This window comes from Strigops habroptila, chromosome 3 (assembly GCF_004027225.2).
Source record: "Strigops habroptila isolate Jane chromosome 3, bStrHab1.2.pri, whole genome shotgun sequence".
NCBI lineage: Eukaryota > Metazoa > Chordata > Aves > Psittaciformes > Psittacidae > Strigops > Strigops habroptila.
Window position 1 is genome coordinate 57459719 of NC_044279.2, and position 25640 is coordinate 57485358.

The 25640-nt window shown below is 37.9% G+C and overlaps 1 protein-coding gene across 3 annotated transcripts in view; it reads right to left on the reverse strand.

Moving 5' to 3' along the window:
- Positions 1 to 25640, reverse strand: part of MPPED1 (metallophosphoesterase domain containing 1) — a 64210-nt gene that overhangs the window by 16627 nt on the left and 21943 nt on the right. For all 3 annotated transcript variants that reach the window (XM_030479546.1, XM_030479545.1, XM_030479548.1), the window contains exon 4: positions 12537 to 12762. In XM_030479546.1, coding sequence (XP_030335406.1) covers positions 12537 to 12762 — 226 coding nt within the window. The remainder of the gene's footprint in view (positions 1 to 12536; positions 12763 to 25640) is intronic.

The window sequence follows — 25640 nt, forward strand, 5'->3', positions numbered from 1 at the left end:
ATCTTACTATTTTAACTAGCTACAGTCCTATGATTATGGGTATACAGTATTAAATACACTATCTACCTTCCTTCACCTGCCTGGTTTTAATATCTTTCAGGTATTCATATTTTTGCATTCCAAATCACTGTGTTAGCTGAATTTACCCAATCTCTGTAATTGCCTTTTTAGCCTTTCCTCAGTAAGCAACTAACCAGTTTACTGAGTATTTCTACTGCTTTTTACTCAATTTTCTCTAACAAGTAAGGATGCATAAAAGTTCACCTTTGGGGGTGGGGGTATTGCCTGTTTCAACATCTGAAGTAGTTGTGAAATAACACTCATTTTTCTGTCTTTTCTTCCTCACATTCAAGAGGGCAGTCCAAAGCAGGCAGGGCTGAAACTAGCCATGAGACCATAAATGCTAAGAAGGACTGGCAGGGCACTGTTTGCTTACAGCCTTTGAAATACCACTCAAAATGTTAGCATCTAAGCATTTCAATGGCATAACTGAGATTTAAAGAAAGACAGGTTTCAAAAGTTTTGAAGAGTATGAGGAGACTTATATTGTGGCTAACCTCCACGTGACAGAGACAACCGATGGTATGATTTTAGAGAAGAGGTATGAAAGCAGTGTACAGAAAGAATTAAACTACACAAAAAAAGAAACTTAGATTCACTCATTCATAATATTGGAACCAGGGTTTTCTTAACAAAAGCTAAGGCCTTATACTTACAACTAATAAATGCAAATGATGGTTAATCTCATAGAAGATTGTCCACTGGAACACAGGGCCACAAAGTACAACTCAGCAAGTGTAAAGGAGAAAGCAGAAGGGAGGAGAATGTAGGTGCTAAGATAGAGATGGCTTGCACAGTATTAGTTCGGGAGACTGTAGTGAGCAGCAAATTGGAGTCAGATCTTCTCTCAGTCTGCTGGCTGTAACAGACAACACTTCTTCCATGAGGAAGTTTGCTGTATTCTTGGTTTTTTTGCCTTACTAGCTTTGCATCCAAGGTTGTCATTCTGGAAACTCCGAATCTAATTAAATTATTGTTTTCACAAAAGGAGGATAAAAATCCGAATATGGCCCTTTGTCAGTAATTATTTCTCTTGCAATTTGAGTTACACATGAAATCATTCATCTTTTGTTTAGTAAAGGATTTCATACATCTCTGACTGGAAAGAAGAAAGAATAAGCTGTGACTAATAGGAACTGATTATTTCTCAACATTAATCTGTTATAAAACAATGAAAAATAAAAGGAAATCTATTTTATCTTCATAACAAGAAAACAGAAGATAACAGGTAAGGAGAAAAATTAATGAAAGACTGAATTTAAAACATGCCAAAACCAAATGCAAATAGTTTATGCCATTCTGCTGGGAGGTAAGTGATAATATCCCATCTGATAGTTTTTAATAATAATAAAATAAACCCAACAAACAATTAACCAAGAGATTCAGTGCTGATGGTACAGATGTAGAACTGCACAGACCTTCAGTACGGTTTTACGGATTTAATGCAAGGCTAAGTTCTTGAGTTCCTGATGCCTCAGAGCCTGTTCCCTCAGTCTCTCTGATTCTTAATATGTAAGAACATAGGTACAGCAAGGTTATCCAGTCTGTACTTCAGATACTGATAGCTGACAGCCACAGAAAGAAGAAGGGCTAAGAGAAAGGAGGAGTTAACAGCCCCTCTGTACACAGTACAGTCACCATCTCATTTTAAATGTGAAACTTAGCACGAATGAGCCAATCTGTTAGGAAAAATAATTTGAGGCCCATCTATGTATGGCATCCCTATAGTTTTTCACTATCAGATGACTAGACAGCTAAAGAAAAAGGATGTTCTTTCACACACCCAGCTCGTGTTTACCTTAGTCCCCTAAGACTTTGCAAAAGTTTGCGAACTGAGAAGATTTAATATCCTTCCAAATGGAGATACTAGTGGGTTTTTTTACGATGCAGCTACTGGAGGGACTCTCCTAGATGAAACAGGACTGAAATATGTAGAATGTGTAATAGGCGCACTAAGAACTGAGAAGAAAGGTCCTCACTGCCACTTGGCAGTTTAGTAACTCTCCAGGTTTACATTCTTTTCTCAAAATACCAGGAGTAATTAGGCCATATGGACTAACTGTCTGCCAGTTCTTTTCTGGTTTTCTTTCTTTTTTGGGTTTTTTACCTTCTTTTCTGTTGAAAATTCAAAGCCATTTTGAGTTAAACAAGCATGAAAATGCTTCCAAAACTAATACATTAATACAGCTCACGTGCATATATGCATCAAGTATATATTATTTTTAACATTTTTAATTCAGCAACAGATGAACTTCTTGTTTAAAAAAACAAGTACTGATACTTCATATGCCATGTTTCTACCTGAGGTGAACAACATCCAAGTAATCCTAAATTCCAAATTCCTATTTTTCTGCACTCGTAAATTCACCCCACAGTACAGTGGTGGAAACCAAGTGCTGCAATATAACTTTCTATACCAAAAAGGTACAGCTTTAACACCTGGATGCTCATTCAGCTTGCTAGGAATTACGAGATAACCTTAAAAAGTCATAGGCTTATCTGACATAAATTACATCATTAGAAATACTTGACACACACTGGTGCACCCCTGTGTTGTAATATTGGTTCCAATTTACTCTACTTTCTTACTAGGGAAGAAAATTCTTATATCAATTCACATTAAATGATGCTAATTTATTAAATAAAATTACATCTATGAACAACAAATCCAAAGAAAGTGTTCTGACGTTAAACAGCCTCACAACAAGTGGTAAATTACTTTCCGCTTAAAATCTGGTCAGGGAAAAGAGAAAGAACTCAGATAACTGTGCTACAATTAGTTACTCCAATGGTGGCTCCATTTACAGTTCTTCATGTAGAGCACAATGTAAAGTCACCATCTAATTCTTGATGCAGTAACACATCTACCGTGTAAAAACCTTGGAAAAATGCACACATACAAGCTACTGTGGAGCAGGGAGGCTGATTCTCACCAGGTGTAAATGTCTCAAAAGCCAGTGGAGTTCTGCCAATTTACTCCAGCTGAGAATCAGCTCCATGTAGATCCGCTCCAAACTAGTTAGCTATTTGTGTTTCTCTTGGAATATTGCCAAAGGGCTCAACGCAGTACCCAACTGTGTTTACATCTTTGAAACATCCTGAAATTGCTGCTGTCTGAGACAACAGCCCAGACTACAGATAGAGCTGGTAGTCCTTTTGTTCAAGAAAAAATGGTGGGAAAAAAGCACCAAAACAACAACAAAAAAACCCCCCACTTTAAACTTTAAAATCAGCTTTGTCTCATAAAATTAAACTTTCAAGCAAATGTGAAAAATAAAGAGAAAACTGCTGTGGGGGATTGCAATTTCACTCTTGTGGTTTATGAACTGCAGGAAAGTGAAGCCAATTCCCTCTAGTGAGATTACAGGTCTTCTCTTCTATAGGTCTTAAATTAAAAACCAGCTGAATCCAAAGTGAGCTAGTTTACTGGATCAGAAGATTCAATTATTTCTGCTAAGTAACTGAATGTGAACTATTTCCTTTTAGTAATATACAGCTAATAATTACTGCCCAAGAAAGGGTTTTTTTCTACCAAGCTAATTAAACTAAAGCAATGTATTTTTCGACTGCTCTCAAATTTAACTAAAACTAGAAACATTGCAACAAAACAAGTAAATGAAATCCCCACTCACATACACAAATACAAAGCCACACAATGTGTTCAGACATTACAAGAAACAGCACTTGTCCAAATATGTTATGTGAAATCAATATAACTTCTGGTCCATATTCAGCAAACATGCACACAAAAGCAGTGTAATGTCCTGCACGCTTGTGCAGACACAGTGGAGGAACGCAACTGCAAAGTGGATGCAAAGCATCTTTGGCTTTAGAAACTGATTAAGCTCACTCTCCAAGAGGTCACTGTGAAATGCGTTAAGAGAATTGATTCATATCCCTAACAGGCATACACGTAAAGTAAGCAGCATGCAAAGGTGTTCAACTTACTGTTCTTCCTCTAGTGTGACTATTCTAGGGTTAAACTGTTCCAGACTCCTCAACCCTAGGCACTGTTGGGAAGGAATTTTATTTGAGAGAAAACATTTTCTGGAATGTTCATTAACAACAAAAGAAAAAAGGATATTCTAAACTGCTGTGACTTAAAAAAAATCTTGTGGGAAATAGAACATAAAATTTCTCAGGAGCTCATAATAACTAGAATTTAACATACTGGTCTGACTTTGATGGTATCTATGGGCTATAATATGTATAGTTCAGTTTATATTTTCATTCACTCACATCCCTATTGCAGAATTCAATTAGTTAATAGCAACTATGTTCCTTTACCATGCTACGGAAAACTCACTTGGAGTCTAAGAAACTTTTATTTTGTTCTACACACCTTTTTTTTGTTTCAGCAATGTAATGATTCTTGCTAATTCATTTCAGTGACTTAATTTTACTGCAGTGTTCATTAAAAAGACCTCTCCTGAATTCAGTATAATTGCTCACATGAGCAATAGCACCTGTAATACCTAGTGCCTACTGAATGAGATTCAGCATTTCCTGTATTTCCAAGTCATGTTAAAAAAAATGCTTTCCAAGACGTATTTACCACATGAAATGCAGCAATTTTAGCAAAGTGCCACTAGTAAAAAAGATGAAAAAAAAGAGGAGAAAAACAATCCAATGATCTGTATCTGATGTTAAAACAGCCAGAATGAACTCTTAAAGTCTCACTTTCTGCCACTGGAAAACCTTTCATACTTCAGGAGTTCAATATATTACATTTCTCTCCACCACATTCCCTAAGCAGCTGAATTTAATACATCAAAATCATTTTGCAGGAAAAATACCCATTCTTATGATCTTCCATATGCTGCAAACTACAGCGTATTGTGGTTTTAAGCGTTTCTAGAAGCAGCACTTTCCAAAATGCAAAATGGTCTCTGATAAGTACGGAAAAGGAAATAAAAATATCACTCTAGCATTCTATTAAAATACAATTAAACCTGTATCTATATGCCACAGACTGTTAATTAATATATTTTAACAGGATGATGAATTTTGCTTTCTCTCTTCTAAACACGTTGCTATTTCTTACACATCTGTCACATCTTACCTACCTTTTACTGAATGCCTGAAATAAAACATCTTCAGCATTCTAACCATAGTAATGCAGCCACATCAGGTAGGCTTAGATGCCAATGTTCTCCCCAAACTTTCTGAAACATGAGATGCCTCAATTCTAAATAACAAGTAGAGTCTATTATTCTCACTCATGATTTTCATTTTCTTCAAGTACCATATCAGTCTACCTAAATTACGCACTTATTTTGCCTGCCTCAAAGTCATGAATTAAAAAAGCTCCCAATAGTTCCCAACTTTAAAAATCAGGGAATGTCTACTGTTTTTAAAACATACTTATGAGCAACAAAACCCCAGCACTCTGTAATATGTCCACATCCAGCATTTCCACACCCATCCATACAAAACTGCGGCATTGACACAGCTAGACAGGAACACAAGCCACTGCTCAAAAATCTACCTAATCTGAGGTTTTCAAGAATTTTAGAGTGGTATTTCATTGCTTTAGAAAACAGCATAGAAGCAATTGTAGTTTAGTTATTTGTATTTTTATCTTTTGACCAAGTGAGGGTGCAGAAAGAAGAGAACACAGAAGGATCAGCTCTTTTACTTAAAAAAAATCTAGTATGATTTTGTACAGTAACATATTTTTAGTCTCTATATATATTTTAGTCATGTGCAAGGTACTGAATAGTTTTTTTTTTGCAGATTTGAAAAGGGGCATAAGAACTAAGAATCAGAGTGGTCGCTTTGAGGCAGCACTTACTACTTTCTGTGAATTTTACAAGGAATGAAACCTGCAATGTAACATCTTGCACTGCGGCTGCTGGAAAGCACACTCCCAACTTGGGAGGTATATTATGTTAAATGAAGTCGATATTTTATTTTAATACAGTTTCATTTTAATTGATGTTCACCCCAACAACTGTAAAGATTTGTACAAGGCCTGGGAAAGTAAACATTAGATGATTCATCACTGGCAAAATGAAAGTGTGTCCCTCTCATGAAATGAATCTATAAATCTTTATTGCATTATTTTACTGATGGAAACTAAGTTCAGTGAGGAATGAAAACGACTATTATAGCTGTTCTTAAAAAGATGGAGGAGGAAGGCAGTGAAATGGAGACGTAGGGTATGGGTGGCCTCAGTTCCGTGTGGAACGAAAATAAGCCTGCCTAATTTTGCCCTCTGCATGCTCTTTCAAACTACCCAAAATACACATTGAAGTTGTTGGCCTTTCTATCGAAAGTGCACATGTGCATGTGTGCATGTGCATACATACACACACACACACACACAGAGAACATTTGAGGAGTCTAACAAAGTCATCTAATTTGTTATGAAAAAACAAATCAGACGAGAAAGTAACAAATGAGAGTTATGCACCTACAGCTAAGTACTACTGATCACACTGGACTATACAGCTTGAGTAAAGACACTCAGCAGCATACTGCAACAGTACAGATAGCTGCAGTGCACCAAGAAAAGGGCCAACAGGTTGGAACAAATTTCCAGCCCTCACACCAAAGAGGGATGATGATGGAAAATAAGCTCCCTGGCAAGGCTCCTTTGGGCTAAGCTGGTGGCTGATACTCACTAATGCAACCTACAACTTGGAAAGGAAAGAATTCAGCCATCTTCTCTGACATAGCCAGAACTGACTGAGTAGCCCTGTCTCAGAGTGCTAAACTCAGTGAAAACAACTTGAATAGAAGAAGACGACATTCCCCACATACACACCTCTAACTTTAGTCACTCAGTTCCCGTAATGTGACCAACAGTGTCGCACAAGAGCTGTTGGCCCGCAGGTAAATGCAGGGGCCACATCTAATCAACATTCCACTGGAAGGAAGCTAGAAAACCCGAGGAGTCCAGCCCAGGCATCTGTCACTTCAGGATAAATGGTCAAAATTTCTTTGTAGGCTGATATTAATCTTTCCTCTCCCATTTTCCCTAACTGGGAAATGAAAGTTTCTGAAGTTCCAGATGGCCTAACAAAAGAATGAAGGAGGAAATGAGAATACATAGACACTAGAAAAAACTAATTCTGCAAAAAGAAAAATGAGGTTCTTTTTCACAGGAATAGATCCCTCCAGATAATCAAAGCAAAGCAAAAATCCACTCTCTGGATAATGAGTCTGGAGGCAATCTCCTCCTAAAGGTCTTCTTTTTGCTATCCAGGCCAATATGTCATTTAGAATAATGAAATTATCATATGCTTGGCAAGTGGGCTTTGAATGTCCCTTCCTTTCCCACATTGTGGAAAATTAAAAAACACAGCAAAATGCTGAAAGAGGTAAAATACTCTCCTGCCACCTTGTATGCTTGTTTGCAAGCAGGAGGACCAAAGTTTCTCCTGCAGTTGTGCACAGCTGATCAGAAGTATGACGGAAATTCAGTGGCTAGGAAGAAGATGTTTTTCTTCAGCCACTTGCATTTCTCTTGCTATGTCAAGGGTGTACTCTAACCCTGCCATTAATGCACAGTAATACATTTTCAATAAAAAAGCTCACTGGTATTCTGCCACTTTCCACAAGATCACATACACAGTAACTGTCCTTCTGCAGATGCACATCTTTTTCTATAAATTTGAGGCAGGGATGCAATATTACACACTGGTGGAATGGCCAGTATAACCTCTCCAGACACTAACAGCTTTTGATTATTGATCAGGTCAATTCATTAATCTTCAGGTCTTATCATTAGTTATTGCATGAAACTTGAGAACAGAGAGAAAAGTTACTTACCCACTGAGTTGTAAAAACTCAATAGAAAAAACATGTAGGAGGGCAGAGTCCATAGTTGGAACCTTGTGCAGCAGAGAAGCAGATGTAGCAACACTCAGATCACACATGCAAGTATGAACCTCAGAGAAGTATTCTCATGTTGAAACAAAAACATACATGCACCTGTACAGGCATTTATTTTTGCACAGGAAAATGGAGTAATACATAGCTGATTCACTAAGCAAGCACAGCAGATCTTGTGCGCTGAATGCATCAGGGGGTTTTGTGCAAATACAGTGTGTAATTGTGCAATTAAAACCTTTAGCACAGGCACAAGTGGATTGTATAGCCTATCTTCATTCCAGCTGTAGCTAACACTAAAACTTTCACCTGCAAATAATAACATATTGTGACGGTAATGAACTATAACAGAAGGCTGAAAATCTGTAACTGAAATACTCACCAATCATTTACTAATACGGTTCCGTGAATGATGTCATCACAGAGATAATACTCAGTCTGACGACACAGAAAAGACCTTCTGCTTCAAATCCAAATTCAATTTTCCACTATCGTCTTGGCTTCCTGACTTCAAAGCCACCTGTGAGGACCATCTACTGCTTATAGAGTTTCATATCAACAGCAGTACTTATTGTAAGGACTTTGTTGATAACATGTTAATTTCAGGTATCAATGCTGACACCTAACTCTAGCTCCATAATGGGATTGAAAGAATCACAGAAACATTGCTCAAAACAGACCTTTGAAGATCTTTAGTCCAACCTACCACTCCCTACCTCCCACCACCACTAGATCTGGTCAGCCACAACTGTCCAGCCAAGTCCTGAGAACACCTGAGGATGGATTCTCTGCTCCTCTCTGCTGTTCCTGCTTGCTGTATTTTTACTCACATGTTATGATTTTGTATGTTATATTGAAAAATAAATTAAACCCCTCTGGAAAATGGCTTCATCTCTGGGAAGGCTTAGCAGTTAAATGTTAATTATAGAATTATTTTGTAGAATTATTTAGGTTATTCTGTCTGCCAGTTTGACTTTTCTCATAGCAGTCCAGAATAAATAAGAGTGTTTAAAAAAGTACTTTCCAATCAGAAGCTTTCCAATTTACAACGAATGCTACTGAGAAACCAAAATCTTTGGTTTACATTTATAGCAACTGTGGCTGTTCTCTACACAAGATTGCTTCCAGGTCTGTGAATATGTTCTGGCCATGTCCTCGGTTTTGCTGGGATGACACCAGAGGGCATCTTCCTGTGCCTAGCTTTCTATGAAAAAAATCCCCAACAGTTCCCAGCGTGTGGGCTACACTAGAATGAAGCATGATGCATTCTTCCTGATGTCCTGCTCATCCAGATCTGGCAACCAACATTGTATGGTGCACTGTCAAGCATATTATTTATATTCCTCTCACTTATCATCTATACTGATAATCCGTGGTCCAAGATACCAGTGTTGCAAATACCAGTTTCTAAGTAGCAGCTTTTGTGCTTTGCAACTTGATTTCAAAGTGGATGCTCCCTGCTTGATGATTACACTAGAGTAATTAACATTTAAGGCAGTTAAATTTTCGTTAGTGGGTAGAGGCTCAATCTGGTACTTGAAATCTTGCCCTTGGAGCCCAAGAGAGTGAAAGCATTGGTTTCTGAGACAAAACTGTGCCCTGTTTCTTCTATGCAATTAAAAATAACCACTGAGTTTTAGATAATAACAGAGATCAAAATACCCAAGTGCTATTGAAAATATTTAACCACACACAAATGGTACATATTTAAAAGGCCTTAGAGACTGGCATGTTATGCAAACCAATCAAGCTCTGATGGTTTATTCTGCAACTAAAACATCTTAACCATAAGTACAAGCTAACTGTGTACAGGTCACACATAAAACCACAGGTGGCTACAGGTAAATGTACTAAGTTAATGCTGGTTGACATTGACTCAGACCTTACTCCAGCATTCTCAAAGTACTTTGCAGCTATTGATTAACCTGTTTTATAAAGCACAGATATCTCTAGCTTGTACTTATTTTTACACAGGATGAAGTAAGGTCAGGGCTGTAACCAGAAATGGAAAGGCAGGATCTGGGGCCCCAGTTTTTTAGTTTCTAGATAGTTCACCTTCTCATTAAACAGAGTCAGGTATGGACAACAACATGAACTGTAATTGGCAGTTCTCCCATCAAACAAATGAATTCAAAAAGCTAGATGCACATTTTCAAGGCTGGAAAAGATTATTTTAGGATACTAAACAAGCAACTGCATGAAATTTAGGTTTCTTACTGAGTTCTAGGATCTTAAAGAATTATGAATATTGAAGTCTTGACTACGTTCATAAGCATTTTCTAAAGGACTGGCTTCATGATGCAGGGGCAAAAATAGATTTGCCATGAAAAGTTCACCAAAGTTCTGTAGTTTTTTAGAAATCACATTAATGACATAGAAAGTCATACAGTATGACAGAAAGAAACTGAGACTGATTTCCCGGAGAGGCTATGACAAACCTCTCTTTTCAGAATGAATGAAATATGGAGCCAAAAAGAACTGCTAAAGAACTCTAGTGATCAATAAGCACAGACTTGTACTACAGCTTTCGATCTAGCAGGCAGCTAGTTTAACCTACATAAAATAGCTGTTTCTCTTCCTAAGTTTTCTGACTGCTGAGCTGGCTGATGTGACTTGGTTACTTCTGCATCTGCTGTTCTGATGGACTAATGAAGAGTGACTTAAATTACTGCTATTATTGTTGTTGCTGATTCTACTGGACATGACATTAATTAGCATGGAAACTTCATTCAGCATTGCACAGTAACAAGCAAAAAAAACCAAGTTTGGCTGGAAGACTTTCATCAAGACTTTCTCCCATATGGAGTAAGCAAAGATCTTCAAAGGACCTTACAACGCGCATCTTCCAGGACCATAAGGGGGTGGGAGATGATTTAGCAACACTGTGAAACATGTAGTGTGGAAGTTTAGATATGACCTGAAGATGCATAGATGGAAAGCAATCTTTTTTCATGAAGAACAGGTCATGCCAGATAGCTTAGACAACTTGCGCAAAATGACAGGATTAGCGCACAAAGGGAATGCAATGCGGCAGATCTGATTTTACAGAAACATTATTTATGGGTTAGTGGGTGGACAAAAGTTTTCTCAACAGATTTTTACACATCGGATCATACACAGGGAGTTCAAATGGCTTCTTTAGCCTCTACTTAGTGCTACTTTCTAGATAATGTTTTGCTGTAATTTAATTTATCTAGACTTTAATGAGACTTTTGGTACTTTACTGCCTGGAAAATTATTACTGACACTGGAAATATGGTGCCTGGTTACGAATATTGCAATGAAGATATGAAGTTGCCAGACATATTGTAAACAGAGCATAATTACAGTATTTACAGTTGAACATCAAAATGGGAAGAGATGCCAAGTGGCATTTCTCAGAAGTTAATATTGGGACTGATACCATCTAATATCTTCCCTAATAATTTGGAAAATCAAGTAAATTGTACATTGATTGAATACACAGTAGACACAAGAGGAACATGAACTACAACACAGCAGGTGGGTAGGTTGAAAAATACCCCCATCTGGAGATCTAAGAGGGATAGAGAGAAGGGTGCATTTAAAAGGGAAGATATTTAATGTAGCCAAATGTAGAATAATAAGCTTAGAGAAAATTAACACCCATCTCAAGTAACCAAGTGGGAAAATGCCAATTTTCATAAAAAAAAAAAAAAAAAAAAAAATAAAAAAAAAAAAATTAAGAAAAATCCAAGAGATTTCACAGTTTATTCACACTGAAAATTCACATTGGGTTATATGCATCAGGTTTGACAACTTGTTTGCTACATTCCAGCCTGATGTGATTTTAAATGGAAGAGTAACAGATTCCCTTAAAAATCTGCCTTTTAAAATAAATTTTTACTTCTTTTATATGTATACCCAATGTTCATAAAAGACCCAATTTACAGTCCCATTAGTGGAAATAACACAGTAGTAATGTAACTTAAGTAAGAGACACAGAAGCAGCACATATAAGGTCCAAGGTGGAGGTCAGGAAGCCAAAGCCCATCTGTCTCCAATACTGTCGAGGAATTCTAAGTGTTCACTCTATGCAACAGAGCAAAATCCATTAAATACTAGGTTGACACTGTTTTGTTGACTTCAATTTTGAAGCTCAACTATACCTTAAGGAAAGGTATTACTGTATTAAAGAAATAAGATTCTGAGGCTTATTAAAAAAAAAAAGGAGGCTTAAACAAATGCTGTAACAAGTTTGCTGTGTTGAATGACTACTGTAAACAGTAATGAAACTTAAATATTATCTGTAGGATGGAAATTGTCAAAAGGATATACCCTTCGCAATAAGATTAAACTGTAATTACATAAACTCACTAAGTATAGAAACATATTTTATGACACAAAAAAAACCTACACGGACTATGTTAGAGAACTGCTCCTGGCTGAGAGTTAAAGAGCACACTATCTTTTCCCATCATTATTTGGCTAACAATACCCATAGTACAAGTACATTATTTTGTCACAGGAATGATTCATTACAAGAAAATATAAAAACTTTATCAAACTGAATATTGCTTTTCTTCCTAAGACAGCAATCCAAATATAGCTGATGCATACAAAATGGCTGATGTGATAGCAATGAATAATTTTTTTTTATGTATGCTTAAAAACCTGCTTACCAAGGGGAGCCATATATTCTGAATCCCCTCACCGTCACTTCCGAGTCTTGAAGATAGATGCAGTTTGTTAGAAGAGACTGTACATTTTCATAGCTCTCTGGCTTCAGCTTAGAAACAGAAGGGAAATAGTAAAAGTCCTGCTTGATCAAGTCAGCCATGAATTCCTGGTCAAAGGTCAATTCATGATTTCCTGCTATCACAATCTTGTATTCATAGGGCAGGCTACCTAAAACAGTGAAAAACAAATTACTTGTTTTATGGAAAATCTGATAAAAGAGAACAGACTCACAGACTATTATCAATTCTTATAATATGTTCACATATTGGAAACAATCGAGCATACCACTTACTATGTTTTACTGCAATTCGTGGTGATTTCAGGTAAATGACATTACTGTCTTTATCAGGGCACACTATGATTTAGCATGCTTAGCATTAATGTGTTGAAATTACTTTCAACTCATCAACCTTAAAAACCAGTCTGCAGACTTCTGCTCTACTATTTACTTCTAGTTAATTGCCATTTGTGCTGCAAGTATCACTTACTGTGACAGTGATGATAACTCTTTGACAGAAATTAGGGTTCAAAGAAGATCAGCCGTAACGCTTCATAAAATAATGTCAGCTCTCTTCTCCCAGAGCTGTGGTCTTTATCTGAGGAGGTCTTACAGACTCAGAACTTGGGTCAGCCAGAGAGGTCTGCTGCCCTCTTTGCCCTTCCAGATCAAGCCTTCAAGCAAGATGAGGATTGGGTTTAGCTGTCAAAACTCCACATCCCACAAAGAAGTCTTGCAGTCTGCCTGTATCCCATGTTTTTTCCTGCTCCATTTTCTCAGTGACTTCCTTAGATCCATGGACTATAATTTAAAGTGACTCATGTTCAAGAATATTTTACAACCCGTATTTAGTGAAAAACCTTACAACCTCCTGCTGACTGCAAGAATATACATGCCCACACACATGGATTCTCCCTGAGAGCAGCACTGCAACAGAAACTTTCCACATGACTCCAGATTTGGTTATCAACTGGATTCTGCCTTTGAGAGCAGGCATCACCTGCCTCAAGAAGCTCAAGAGAAACGTTCTGAGTACATCTGAGAGGAAACAAAGACAGAAACTGTGTAAAGCTGCATTCATTAGCTTTGCTTCTGCCCTGTTAATGTGCATCAGGATGAAGACAGTCAGAAAAGGAGACTGGGGCCAGAAAGAATTACTTTCTTGAAACTGAGACCCACCGTGCATAGCAGCAATCTCGTCATTTTTAACATGTATTGTTGATAACACAGAAATGACCCCAACCGTAACCTAAATATCCTAGAGGCAGGATATTTAGAGAAGGTAAACCACTAGTCAATATGCAGTGGTTAAAGTTGGCATGAGTAGGACTTAAGAATAAAATCCAAGGGTGTAATTCAGAGTTACAGAAATAGAGAACAATGCTAGCCCAGAGGAGATGCCACAAGGCTAAACTCATTATTTGCCAAATGAAAAGATCTGGGTAACTCTGAAGTATAAGTTTCAGACACCTGGAACACCTGTATTAGGAAAACTGATTGTACATTTTCCAGTCTTTCCTGTGGACTCAATACACATGTGACTTTAGAATATTTACTAACAGAAACTGTTTCCAGGTATTTATAATTACATGTTGAATGCTAGATTCATTTTTTTTTTTACCTGAAAGACTACCTGAGATGTACATTTTGTAATTTTTGCCTCTGAAATGCTTAGCATTTTGCAGATATGCACTACATCTCTATGAGTTTTCTGGATGTGTGCACACATATACACACAAGTTAAGAATGTTACTTACATGCTAAAATATGTATGGGCATCTACAGGCCTTAAAGCATTCTTGGGAAATAGGACAATAAAGAAATCCTGTATGCTGCAGTGCTGTTAACAATTCCATTTCTATTGTTTTGTAAATCTTATCCAGCTCATCTGATCCATCCATCTAGCAGCCAAGAACCTGCACGAGCTTGTTATAGTTGTTGCTTCCACTAATGTATTTATGTCATGTTGCTGTCTGTGGGTGTTACTTAGGCAAATTAGCAAATTACTCTAAATGTACAGTTACATTTATTATAGTGGCGGCCAGAAGCGCTGCTGTAGTTACAGGTCTGTCAGCTTTTCAATTAACAACTGTGTTTTTGATGAGTTTGCAGCTCAAGTTTTTTTTCTTTCATTCCATACCAGGTGGCATCTTGCTAAATCCATTTCCCTCTTTTTGCCTCCACAACCTCTCTTTACCATTTAAATCTTATTTTTTTGTCTAACAGATATTTTTTGCTGCTTGGACATAAATTAAAAAGTATTTTGTTTAAAGTTTGTTCCTTAGAAGACTTTAGAACATGCTTTGTTTTTCACTCCAAGTGCGCTCAAAGTGCAAAGTCAACCTTAGGTGTAAATCTATGAAACCTTGTTCTTGGTTGGGCACTGCTGTCACTTACTACAACTTACACTTACACACACTGAAGTGTAAGATGCCAGTTGAGCAGCTGCGGATGAAGACTCTCTATCAGACCACCATACTGATTACACACTTGCCATCTTCCCTGCTTCCAGTGTGATCTGTACTTACCAATGCTCACCCTGGTCCACATCCAGAAATCAATACTGAACACTAAACATCTCCTTGCACTAAAGCACAGTCCTCCTGCCACTGCTGACCTCAAGAGGGACCAACACCACCTTATTGCAGCAGGACCACAGCCCCACATGGTGTGCCAGCACAATCCTGAGAAATGTTGAATGTTGCAAGCACCTTTTAAAGCATTAAGATCCACCAAACATTAGCAATATCTGATCAATATTTACCTGAAAACTACCTTCAAGAAGAAAATCTTTCCTACTTCTGCTTTACAACCTCATGCTTTTCTTTTTTATATGTTACTATTTAAACTGTTCTGCATTTTCTTACTCCATTTTGTCCTTCCAACACAAACACATGGTTTTCCATCCCTAGGCACAGACTACTGCACAATTTGTAGCGTTGGCTCAGTCCCTGGCTAGGACCAAGTCCTTCCCCAGAGCACATAGCCTAATAGCTGTTTTATGGCTGTGTTTCTACCTGTGTCCATAACTTTAGAACAACCATTTTTCCATCTATTTTTTGTGCCACCTGCTCTTGATCAGAGATAATTCAAACACTTCCAGGTTGACCAGTTTATTCCCATATCTGCCAGTACGTGCTGATGCCAAACTGTATCCGGTCATTAGAAAAAACATCAGACACTTCTCCTGTCCCTTGTCAAACAAACTGAGCAGGTTTTCATTGCTTCTTATAGCAGTTGGAGACATGGTGGAATAGCTCCCCTGACTGGAGTGCTGCAATGGATGGACACAAGCTTACAACCTGTCTATCACAGGTCTATCACCTTTGAAAAGTCAGGGGGATTGGAGAAATTTCCCATGGCTGGAAAAAGGCAAATGTCCCACTCACCTTCACGAAAGGCAAGAAGGGGGATCTGGAGAACTACAGGCCATCAAGCTTCACATCAGGCCTGGGAAAATTATGGAACACATCTCTCACAAAGTAATTTTCCAAGAAATGAAGGTCAGGAAAGTGAATGGGAACAGGCATTGACGATGGCTAAATCATACCTGACTAACACAATTGCCTTCGATGAGGAGATGACTGGCTCTTTGGTGAAGGGGGAGTACTGGATGCTCTTTGCCTTGACCTTAGCCTTTGACACAATCTCCCATAGCATCCTTATATCCAAACTGCTAAGATAAGGATGGATGATAAGGTGGGTCAAGTATTGCCTAAAATACTGAGCTCAAAGGGCTAAAATCAGTGGTACAAAGTCCACCTAGAAGTAAGTCACTAGAGGTATCCCTCAGCTAGTGATGTTGGGGCCAATACTACTTCCCTTCTTTACCAACAGCTTGGATGATCTGATGGAGTGCATTTTCAGCAAATTTGCAGACAACACCAAATTAGGGGTGAGGATATGCCGACCCACTCTGGAGGGCATGTGTGCTATTTGGAGGAACCTCCAAAGGTTGGAAAAATGGGTTGACAGGAACCTCATAAACTTCATCAAAAGCAAAGTCCTGCATGTGCATTTGCATATTCCTATGATGGAGAAACTTAACTCAACAAGACTCACAGTGTGTTTTTGTGGCAAAGCCAGACAACCACACTGTATTAGTTAACAGTGATAACAGCTGAACAAAGGGAGTGATCTTTCTCCTCTATCTAGCACTTGTGAGATCACGTCTGGAGTGTGGTGCCCCGTTCTGGGTTCCTCAGTAAAACTACAGACACACTGAAGGAAGTCCAGCAGATGGCCGCCAAGATGGATGGGGAATGTGGCATATGGAAAGAGGCTGAGATGTGAGTCTCTTCAGCCTAGAGAAGGTGAGGATCTTACTGCTGCCTGCAACTACCTGATCTCAGGATAAAGAAAAGCCAGAGCTAGGTTCTTCTCAGAGGTGCTCACAGATACAAGAGGCAACAGACACAAGTGGGAACATGGTATAACGGAAGAATTTTACCATGAGGATGGCCAAAACATGGAATAGGTGCCAGAGCAGCTGTGAAATCTCCACTCTTAGAGATATTCAAAACTCAAATGGACAAGGTTCTGAGCAGCCTGTTCTAACTAGGCCTGCTCTGAACAGGAGGTTGGACTCTATGACCTCCAGAAGTACTCTCCATCCTGTGTGATTCCAGGTTTCTACAAGTCTACACCAGAAAACAAACAGTAATTTCAAAGAACCTGCAATGTTGCAAGAAATTAAAAACTCATTTCATGTTGTGATTCTAATGGAACAAATCTGTAGTAGACAAACAATTTAACAGGACTAGAGAGTATGTTCCATTAACTGGTATAAGTTTCTCATACTATCCATTTAGCAGATGAGTAGGCCTAAATACCCAACTGATAGCCAATTAACATTTGATGCTGGCATATGGCTTTACTGGTGGGCAGGTAACAAACTTGGTATTAATACAGAAGCTCTATGTATACAAAGATATTATAGAAAATTTATGGCCATCACAGGAATTCTGCACACATATCCAGGACAAAACTCATTCCCCAGTAAAATTAAGGCATCAAGCATGTAAGAAATAGATCTGCCCTTCAGAAGTGCCAAGAAACACATGCAAGAACATATGCTATAGGAGTCAACGATGTATTTTCAAACCAAAAAAAAAAAAAAAAAGGCAAAGTTATGAATTTGGGGTAAAGTTATCTTTCTTTTTTTCATCTCTTATTTTGACTAGCCAAAACAAGACAAGTATTTTCGCTCAAAGACCAGGGATTCCCCTATTCTTGGCACCTGAGAAGCTTCTCCTAAAATATCCCTATAACCTGGAGAGGAACTACAACTAGAATTGATTGAAAAAAAATTACCTAAGCAGTATTCTGTATTAAAATTACTAAAATACCACTTGGATGGAATGGGATATATTTGGAAATTCTTGTAGTGATTCTGACATTACCAAGGAAACAAAATGAACCAAAATGTCAGTTTAAAATATTTGGGGGTGAATAAAAATTCAATTTCTAAGTAAAATTTTTTTTTCTAAAATAAGGGGGTTTTCCCTCCCATAATGTCTAACTTGCAAGAAATTAAAATTATTTTCCTCCATAACCAACCTCTAGCCACTTCATCCTATTTGGATTTGGAATCAACAGAAATGTTTACACATCAAAATTTTGTCAGAAACACACTGGCTCAAATTCAGTCCTGGGCTTCAGGGCTTTTAGGCCACATCCAACTTTTGCCTTCTGCCAATTTGGAATGGGGCTCCAAGCCACCATTCACTCTTTCAGTCTCTCATGAGAGATTTTTCCCTTCCTCTTCCTTCATCTCTGCTACATGGTTTTTCATCCTTCCTGCCTCATTTTCCCCTCTCTTCTCCTTTTTGTCATCTCCCCCTGTATGCAGAAAAACACTGGAGACAGATTAGCTCACACTTAATTTAGCAGTTTTAGCAAAGGGCCTCTTTTTCTTACAGAAACAAAACTTGTAGAAGTACGATGCTTCAGACTTCTGTATGCTTGTTTCTCAATATCCGTCTGAAAATGCCCAGCAGATTCAGAAGTCATTTGTTATATTCAGCAAAGTAAAGGCCTCAAAGGTACTTATGTTCCCTTGAGCTTCCTCAAAGTGTCTAAGAAGACTAATGTCCAGTCTGAAGGAGAGGCTTCAAAGGAATGAGACACCTAAGAATCCACAGAAAGCCTAGGAGACAAAATCCAACAAGTTAGGCAGCAGTGGTTCTGCTTCCATAACAACAAAGCACACAAAGTTTCTGTCCTAAATCAATGTAATTTATTATTCTTTGAGATTATCTTACTATCTTACTCTTTGACAGCTACAGCAAGCCTTCCTCAGAAAGCTTCTTGGCTTTTGTTGCTTAGTATAAGAATCTGATAGTAGTTCTGGTAATATAACATGTATAAGAATATAGATATTGTTCAGCTAATAACATCTTTGTTTACTCCATTACTGTAGATTGCTAATTAAGAAAATCAACTGAACATCTAATTTTTTGCAAGTTTATGCACCAATTACAAAATTATTACAGCAATTCTTAACTTCTAAACTACAGTAGGCCCTTTTTATGGCAAACATAATTTTTACAAAATAACTTGAAATGCTGGGGAACCATTACTTGAACTACAAATTTCATAATGTGAAGCACTGAACAATGTGCCTCTGTCTGCTATTTCTCTGTATCTGAACTTGTTCAAAGCACAATTCTGGTGTGCTTAAAGGTTCATCCTGTTCTATCAGCAAGTCTTCTTCCCCATAAACTAGATCAACACTGAAAATAATTTAAAAGCAAATGCATGATGTTTATACTCCAGGCTCCTCTGGTACTAAGAGGTTAGGCATCTTTATCAAACAGTAACCTCCTTTGCAGCTTAGAGTTGTTATCAACTTGCAACTTCACCAAGATAAATGTAAACTTGGACAAGCACATATGTTTTGCTTCTCTCCTGGTATTGTAGTGAGCAGAATTTTTAGTATTCATTAAAAGCAGCAACGATCATGTAAGTGCCCACTTAATGCTTTTTCCCTCTCATTTCAACCTTTTAGAATACAGCAGTGAGTGATATAGTGATATAGTAAAACGACTGCATAACTGTCTCAGATTGCTTTTTAGCATCTCTTTGACAGTTCTGTGTTTAAACACTGGGGCTGATGTCTGGGAAATTCACATTAACATACTTTTTGTATGGTGTGTAATCTGGAATAACATTGTAAATGAACACTCCCTCCTAAGTCATCTGTAACCTGCTAGCTCTAGACATTCTTGCATTGTAAAAGCCAGTAATTATATCAAGCAGTAAAACAGCAAACACATACAATACTGCTCACATTTACAAAACAGGATTTCTTAGTATAAATAGATAAAGGCAAATCAAACTAAAAAATATCTGATAATAGCCCAACTTAGGCTCTTTGATATACTGTGTTTTATATGCACACACGCACATGTATAATAATTGGCCAAAATTACTTCTAAAGGAAAAATGGCTTCCTTTTATCCTGGTTTATTTAATTACCCTGTAATTATGCAGAACGAACCCAATGCATGTTGCAAACTAGGCCATTAGAGTGGCTGTAGTGAGTCAAACCAAAAGATTATGTAGCTCTGGACCTTCTGTCCACTAGTGGTCAGTAACAGACACCAAGAAAATTATACGATTGCAAGGTTTGCCTAGATTGAACCTTCCTTTGATATGTCCCCTTACATTATGGCAATAGGTGGTCTGAAAACCCCCAACTATGTAAGCCACAGGGTCCATTTTAATAAATATTTTTTCTTTTTATTTCCTGGAATAGTTATAATCTTAAATAATACATGTTTCTGTGGAGATCAATTTCTACAACAGCTTTTCTGCCCTTTTGAATATTCTATTTTTGGTTTATAACATGCATAACTGTGGAAAATTAAAGAAAAGAAGATAGAGAACTGTGTTAAAAAGTAACAATCAAAAATATATTAGACTTCCTACATGGATCTCTCCGCACACTGACAGAGATTCCTATTCAGATCTTCAGATCCCACAAAGGTGCTTTCAGTACCTCCCAGTTGTCACCTTCTGGAAGGGAGGACTACAAAGAGCTGTGTGTCATGTCACTGTACAAGGTGCACAGCACTAATAACAGTGTTTAATGTTTGTGTACAGTGCTTTGCAGTAGATGTTCAAAGTGCTGCACTGACGATAATTAATCCTCTAAAACACATTCATGTGGTAGGTGGATCAAGCATCATTTTCACAATTTTACAAGGGGGAACAATAAAGAGACTGTCAAGTCTGAAGACGACTAACCACAATTTGGTTGTTTGTTTTCCTCAGGCTCTTTCAAGTATCTCCATCAGAGGCAATGACAATTCATGGAATCATGCTCCAGATCTTTCAGTTCCCTGGTTGATCTCTGCACGTCTGGGCCACACTGCCTTCCTAAAGCTTGCCTCCTAGTCTGGAGTAAGGCTGCGTGTTTTTACTCACATGTTATTTGGAGGGTCAGGGATCTCCATATTTATGAAAATCACAGGACATTTTTAGGTGAGTCACCCCAGAGACTAGGAATCTTTAAGTCTGCCTACTTTCCACTCCACCATTAGAAAGAAGCAACCTCAGTATCAGTGCAAAGCACAAGGAATCCCCCAAAAGCATACGTGTGTTTGGAAGCAGGAAATTAAAGAGAAAATCTTTTAGCACCTACAGCACCTACAGCTCCTACAGCTTGTCGCCACTAAGCATGGGAGAAATACTTGGAGAATAGTTGCTCTGAGTCATCTTGCCAATACAGGGATGTAGTTTAAATATTCCCTGAGGCACCCGGCCAGTTTAGTGTTCAGAAGTCTTCAGGACATACTAACTCCCCAGAACTGGAGAGTGTGTTGCGGTGCACTTTACTGTGCTGTACTGTCTGAGTCTTAGATGTACAAACGGATCTGAGCCATCACACATTTACGAAATGCAATAAAAACCAACACTTTTTATAGTATGCCTAGTCTTTCAAAAATGACATCTGTTCTAAATCCCTACACAGCTCAATGTTTTTCACTGCATTTCCAAAGCCATTCTTTTGTAAATAGATAATTAGTACTTAAATACTTCTTTCAAGGGGTTTCCACATTAACATAAAAATAGTGTAATTACCGATGGTCAAAATGGCATGACTACAATTTATAAATTCTAATTTCTTTTGCTGCTCTGAAGATTACTTTTTTCTTCTTCAACACAATTTTTATCTGTTTTAAATGTATTATTCAACCTAAAAATACAAAATACCTGTTAAGAGAGGAAGAAAAATCACTGCCATCATTTTGTAAGATTTAACAGTAAAGCAAATGTAAAGCTAAGCCTAGTATTTCAGGCTTTTCTGAAAATCATTTATTTTTATCAAAAGCTTAAAAGTAGGGATGACGTTTATGGACAAAAATTAGCTGATTTTCTCCTACAACCTAATACCAGAAACAGGTAATTCTAGTAGTGCTACTTACTATAGCCGGGAAGGCATCTTCAGACTAAAATACCTTTTAGTCTGAAACAAAAAAATTATCCTTTGAGCTGAATCTGCCTAGGTCAATTCCTGATATGCATGTCAAATAATTTAATCTATTTTTTTTGTGTGTGTACAATATACAGGTAAAATTAACATTTTCAGGAAAATACTCTAAAGAGCTAATTACTGTTTTCCATGACAATGCAAAGCCACCTTGTATTTTTTTATTTCAAATTCAGCTTGAACTTGAATTTCAAACAGGAAGACTTGTCTTTGACATTGGAAAATCTCAAGCAAACATACTGGAACAATGGATATTATAAAATGTGTTAGTTTAAGTAATCCTTCCAATCCATGCACAGAAGAGAATTCACAGAGAGAATATAGAAGTATGTGTTGCAGCTTATATCGCAGATCGGCTATTTAGTCAAATTTCCAGGAAAGTAACCCAGAAGCTCAAAGTGGGTCCTGGAGCATACGCAATTTGGAAATGATATTACAGACTTGAGCAAGGGGAATTACATGAGCAACTGAGCCAAGCAGGCAATTTCCAGTGCCAACAATATGGGAGATGAAAAATAGACATGGTTTTGGAGTCATTATTTGATGAGTGCACTAAAGCAGGACATGTGTCTTTGTATTTGTCCTACAACACATTTGATTTATATGCAGGTAGGGAATAAACAACAAAACCAAAAATAATGAAAAAACTTAGAACAAGGATAGCTACAGCGCATAGTAAGCTTGATACATCTTATAATATGATTTACCTCATCTAACCTTGATTACATAGAATCACAGAATTATTTGGGTTGGAAGGGACCTTTAAAGATGATCTAGTTCCAACCCCCCTGCCATGGGCAGGTACACCTTCCACTAGACCAGGTTGCTCAAAGCCCCGTCCAACCTGGCCTTGAACATTTTCAATGATGGGACATCCACAACTTCTCTGGGCAACCTGTTCCAGCGCCTCACCACCCTCATTGTAAAATATTATTTCCTTATAGCCAACTTAAATCTCCCCTTTTTCAGCTTAAAACTGCTGCCTCTTGTCTATCATTACATACCTTTGTAAGAAGTCCTTCTCCAGACTTCTTATAAGCTCCCTTTAGGTACTGAAAGTCTACAATAAGGTCTCCCCTAGAGCCTTCTCTTCTCCAGGCTGAACAAGCCCAACTCTCTCAGCTTGTCTTCATAGGAGAGGTGCTCCAGCCCTCTGCTTACTTCCATGGCCCTCCTCTGGACCTGCTCTAGCAGGTCCATGTATTGAGAAACAATTCCCCAGAATTATTTTCAGCTGTTTAAAGTGATGTCACTAAAATCTCCTGGACATACTGGAAAATTAGCGTATGTTCAAAGCTGTCACACCATGCATTCTTATAATGTCATTAGAAAGTTTCACTGGCCTCATGCCCTTCTGTTCAGCCCTGCCATAATACATATTTTATACTTCATTGTTTCTGATTCTCCAAAATTGGATTTTCAAATTTGGAAGAAAAATACAGTCAGAGAGGAAAGTATGTAAAAAAAGGAAAAGGTAAAATATAAGAACAGAAGAAAGGTTAATTCAGGAAAAAAGGGAGGGAAATTATCAGGTTCGCACATCAGCAAGCTTTGTAAACTGACTATTCATTCCTTTTTCCCCTCTTTTTCTAAGCTATCCTGAATAAGGGTAGCAAAATAGAAACCTGACTTGCAAAAGTACATCATGATACTGCATGACTGGGCAGTAAGAGGACAGATGAAACTGAACATAAATTTATGCAGAATAATTCAAGTGCAGGAAAATATATACCAACTACAGATACACACTGATGGGTTCTGAACTAGATATTACCATTCAGTAAGGAGTTCATAGAGTTAGAACAGGCAATTTTATGAAAATGCCATCTCATTGTTCAGTCACAGTCAAAAATAAAAACAGAATAATCCACAACACTAGAGAGGAAAAGAGAACAAACTAGGAAATTTCATTATGCCAGGGGATAAACCTGTGGTGTTCTCAGCTCACGTGCAGTTCTGGTCTCACTGTTTTTAAAAGGATATAGAACAAAGGTGTAAAAAGAGTGACACATATGATCAAAGACATTTAAGGGCTTCTAAACAGACTTTAGACTGAAAAATATCTTAAGGGCAGATATGAGAAGAGCCTATAAATTCTTAAGCAGAATGAAGAATGAAATTGTTCACTTGTCTCTTCCAGTACTAGGAAATACCATATAACACTAGTAGGTGAGAGGTTCAAAATAAGCACAGTACAACACAATCATATAATCATAGAATGGTTTGGGTTGGAAGGGACCTTAAAGATCATCTAGTTTCAACCCTCTGCCATGGGCAGGGACACCTTCATGGAACTCTGATGCAAGATTGTCGGCACTCAAAATTTGCACAGATCCAAAAGGCAATTAAAAAACTAAGAAAAAAGATCTATATATTGAAAACAAAGTAATGCTGTGGCTCAGGAAGTCCTGGGACTGCCTACTAGAGAAAGCTGACAAAATATGCACATCCAGTTATCACCAGCATTTCATCTCCTCCATAGAGTAATCTAGCTCAAGCAAAACCTCAAATCCTTCCCTGAAAAGCAGGGGGGGAGGAGGGGGAAGAAAAGTGAAATAAAAGAACAAATTACCAAAAAAACACAGTGAAATTGAATGAAGTGGAGGGCTTTAGGGGGCAGATGATAAAAAATACAAAATTAGGTGACTAAGGGGCAGACAAAGCAGAGCACCTTGGCTGCTAACTATGGTCAAAGACAATACTGGGCTAGACACACACATCATCTGAGCTGGTATAGGCCTTCCTGTGTACCCACATACAGATAGCCTAAAAAAGAGAGAACATATTTTAGGGTATGACTCAGCAAGCCAACGTGCCTCTATTAGCACAACACTTGAGCATGTGGTCGATATAACCATAAGGTCCATGGAAGTTAATGATGTTAATGTAAAATATACTTTGCATCAGACAGGCACAGAAATTTTATGTAGAGCACAAAGATAAAACCTGAACTTGCTGAAGGACCTACTGAAAAGATGGAATAGGCTGATAGGTAAGAGTGGCACAGACCCAAGATGATACAACAGAACAGAAAGCTAAAAGGTAGGCATCAATGCTACACATAAAGATACGGAGCAAAAGGAGTAGTAAGATATGAATCTAGTGCTTAAGAGGAAGCTGAGATCAAGGGAAAGTGTAACAAACAAATATTCTAGCATTTATTCCAAGGCATAAACAAAGTTATAGTCTAATGATGGCAGAAGACATAGATTCGATGCAGAACAAAATAATGAAGGGGGAAGCTAAGTCCTGTGCTATAGGATAAAGGAACAGCCAGAGAAATTTGGTGGCAGCAAGTAAGAATGATGCTGGAGGTAAAAGTCCGTGCCAGAGTCTGTCAATTGCTTTCTCAAGAAACTAGTGAAATGTTAAGATAAGGAAGAAGGAGAAGGCTGGATAAGCTGTGGGAGTTGCAAAATCATGGAAGGTACTGGAAGCAGCTATCTAGAAATATCAAAACTGTTGCAGACTAGTGCCTTTCACCACAAGATGCACAACTAGCAAAAACTTTTTAAATTTCTTCTTCTCAAAGAGAACACTTTAACCATACTA